Raw genomic sequence first — 2057 nt, 5'->3', positions numbered from 1 at the left:
TGTGCGGTTCCTTGTAGTAGGGACAGTGGTCAAAAGAATGGGCTGACATGGAGCGGTACTTCTGTCACGGGGTTTCCGTGAAAACGATCTTGGTACGTGCGGCGAAGGCAAGCGCGAGTTAAAGAACAAAAACAGGAGTCTGTATTCTCAGGCAGAATGTAAAGTCAAGTTAAGTACTATCGTCGTCTAAAGCAAACAGTCAGTGCACAGCCATCCCTCGACGGGGGGGGGGCTGGTTCGACCTCTTCAGCTTCATCCTCAGGAAGTGTCCACAATCCCTGCCACCTCATCCTCTGGCCGTTGGTCTTCAGGGATCCAGACACGTGAGAGCCCCATGTCGACAGTGTGGTCGTCAACACTGGGTGATGAGACTTGGTGTCGCTACCGCATACTTGTAGACTCACCCACTAAAGATCCCGGACACACGCTCTTCGGGTCTTCGGCACCCCGTCGATAGCGCACCGCGACATTCTGTTCGTTTGACAGGCGAATTGCTCAAAAGCGTGCGACGAGGTGGTTTTCGATTGGTCCGAACCCGGAGTTTCGGAAATAAACTCCGGGTTCGGACCAATCGAAAACCACCTCGTCGCACGCTTTTGAGAAATTCGCCTGTCAAACGAACAGAATCTCCAACTGTTCAATCGTCCCAGACGAGGAAACCAACGTGAGCACCGCAACCGACAAGACACCGGAGGTCATCGCGGAGCCGGAAGGTGAAGACGCCATGTCGAACCCTGCCGTTGCCGCGCCTTCGGCGGAGGAGGACGCATCAGTGGACAGTTTCTCGGTCTCGACGGACGCTGGAGTTTCGCCAGACGCCTTGGAGGCCGTGAGCGTTGAGTGCGACTGCCTGGCGGACATGTTGCGGCAAAGCGAGGCCCAGTCCAAATGCGGCTCCCGAAGAACGACTTCTTGGAGCGCCAAGTTGAGATCGCCGCTCGGACGTCCATGCAGCGGGACCTTGGTGTCACGCACTGTCATGCCGGCTTGGAACAAGAATAGGCAGTCCTCAGGGCCCGGGCGTTGCGTCCGGCGGCGTAGCGATGGGCACAGGAATCGGCTGCGGCTCTGTTTCAGGCCACAGAACAGACCCGGGATCCCGTTACTGATCAGCTGTACACGCCGGCGTACATCCAGGCGTTGATCGATCGTCACGCCATGGAGCTGCGTGCATCGCTTGTACCGACGCGGCGGTCCAGGCCAGTGCACTTCTTGCGTTATCCTCATTTGTTCTGGCCGGCTGCTCTCCGCACTTGTGTGTCCTTGACATTGATGGAGAAGCACCACGGCGCACCCGCAGTCATCTCATACTTGACCCAAGAGGGGTCGCAGTCGTGGCCTGAAGTCCCGTCGGTGAGGACCGACGGCAGCCGCAGGTGCTCTCCTGTGATGCCGGCCGACGAGCTTTTGACGAAGGGCATCCGGGCGTACCAACTGCAACATTTCACGTCGCCACCGTCAACGAAGCCGCCATCGAGATCATGGACGTCGCGAACGCGTTCATGAAGAACCCGGTCTGGGCTCCCAGCTATCCATTTGTGGTCGATCCAGACCCGCGACTCCGTCAACCGAACTCTCAGAGGACGCATGGACTCTCGCCGCCTCCCGGAGCCACCCAGGCGCCAGTCCATGACGAGACCAAGGTCGACTAGAGGCCTTCGGCGTGATCGCTGGGCAGCCCGCGTCTCTTCGTAATTGGACTTCGACGGACTTGATAGCATCGGACGAGCTAATACAATTCTTGATTCTGCTTTTCTTCATGCACATATGCAAACATGTATTTCTTCGCCTCCCGCCATCATCGGCAGGCGCGAAGTTGGGCCTTAGTACTCTCGTACTTCAGCCTCCAATCCTTTGGCGATCGAGCAGACGCGAGTACCCCCACGCGGCGCCGGCTGAGCTATGAAGTCGTTCGCCTCGTGATTCCACCGAGAGGCGAAAGGAGCTTGTAGGAAGTTGATAGCGCAGAGGAAATTTGGAAGTGATTCAATTATCATCGTTAAATCGTTCTAGCTAAAGATCGCTATGCAGTACTCACGCGACCGTGTCGCGGATGC

At 57.2% G+C, this 2057-nt stretch overlaps 1 protein-coding gene across 1 annotated transcript; it reads right to left on the bottom strand.

Moving 5' to 3' along the window:
• Positions 1-612: 612 nt before the first annotated feature.
• On the bottom strand, positions 613-1227 carry H310_14806 (hypothetical protein; the record flags this gene model as incomplete). The annotated part of the gene is made up of 1 exon (XM_008882737.1): positions 613-1227. The coding sequence occupies one exon, from the start codon at positions 1225-1227 to the stop codon at positions 613-615; it is 615 nt and encodes a 204-aa protein (XP_008880959.1).
• Positions 1228-2057: the final 830 nt, after the last annotated feature.

The sequence above is a fragment of the Aphanomyces invadans genome (genome assembly GCF_000520115.1).
Source record: "Aphanomyces invadans strain NJM9701 unplaced genomic scaffold supercont1.91, whole genome shotgun sequence".
NCBI classification, from domain to species: Eukaryota; Oomycota; class Saprolegniomycetes; order Saprolegniales; family Verrucalvaceae; genus Aphanomyces; species Aphanomyces invadans.
This window is presented reverse-complemented; position numbering and strand designations above follow the sequence as displayed.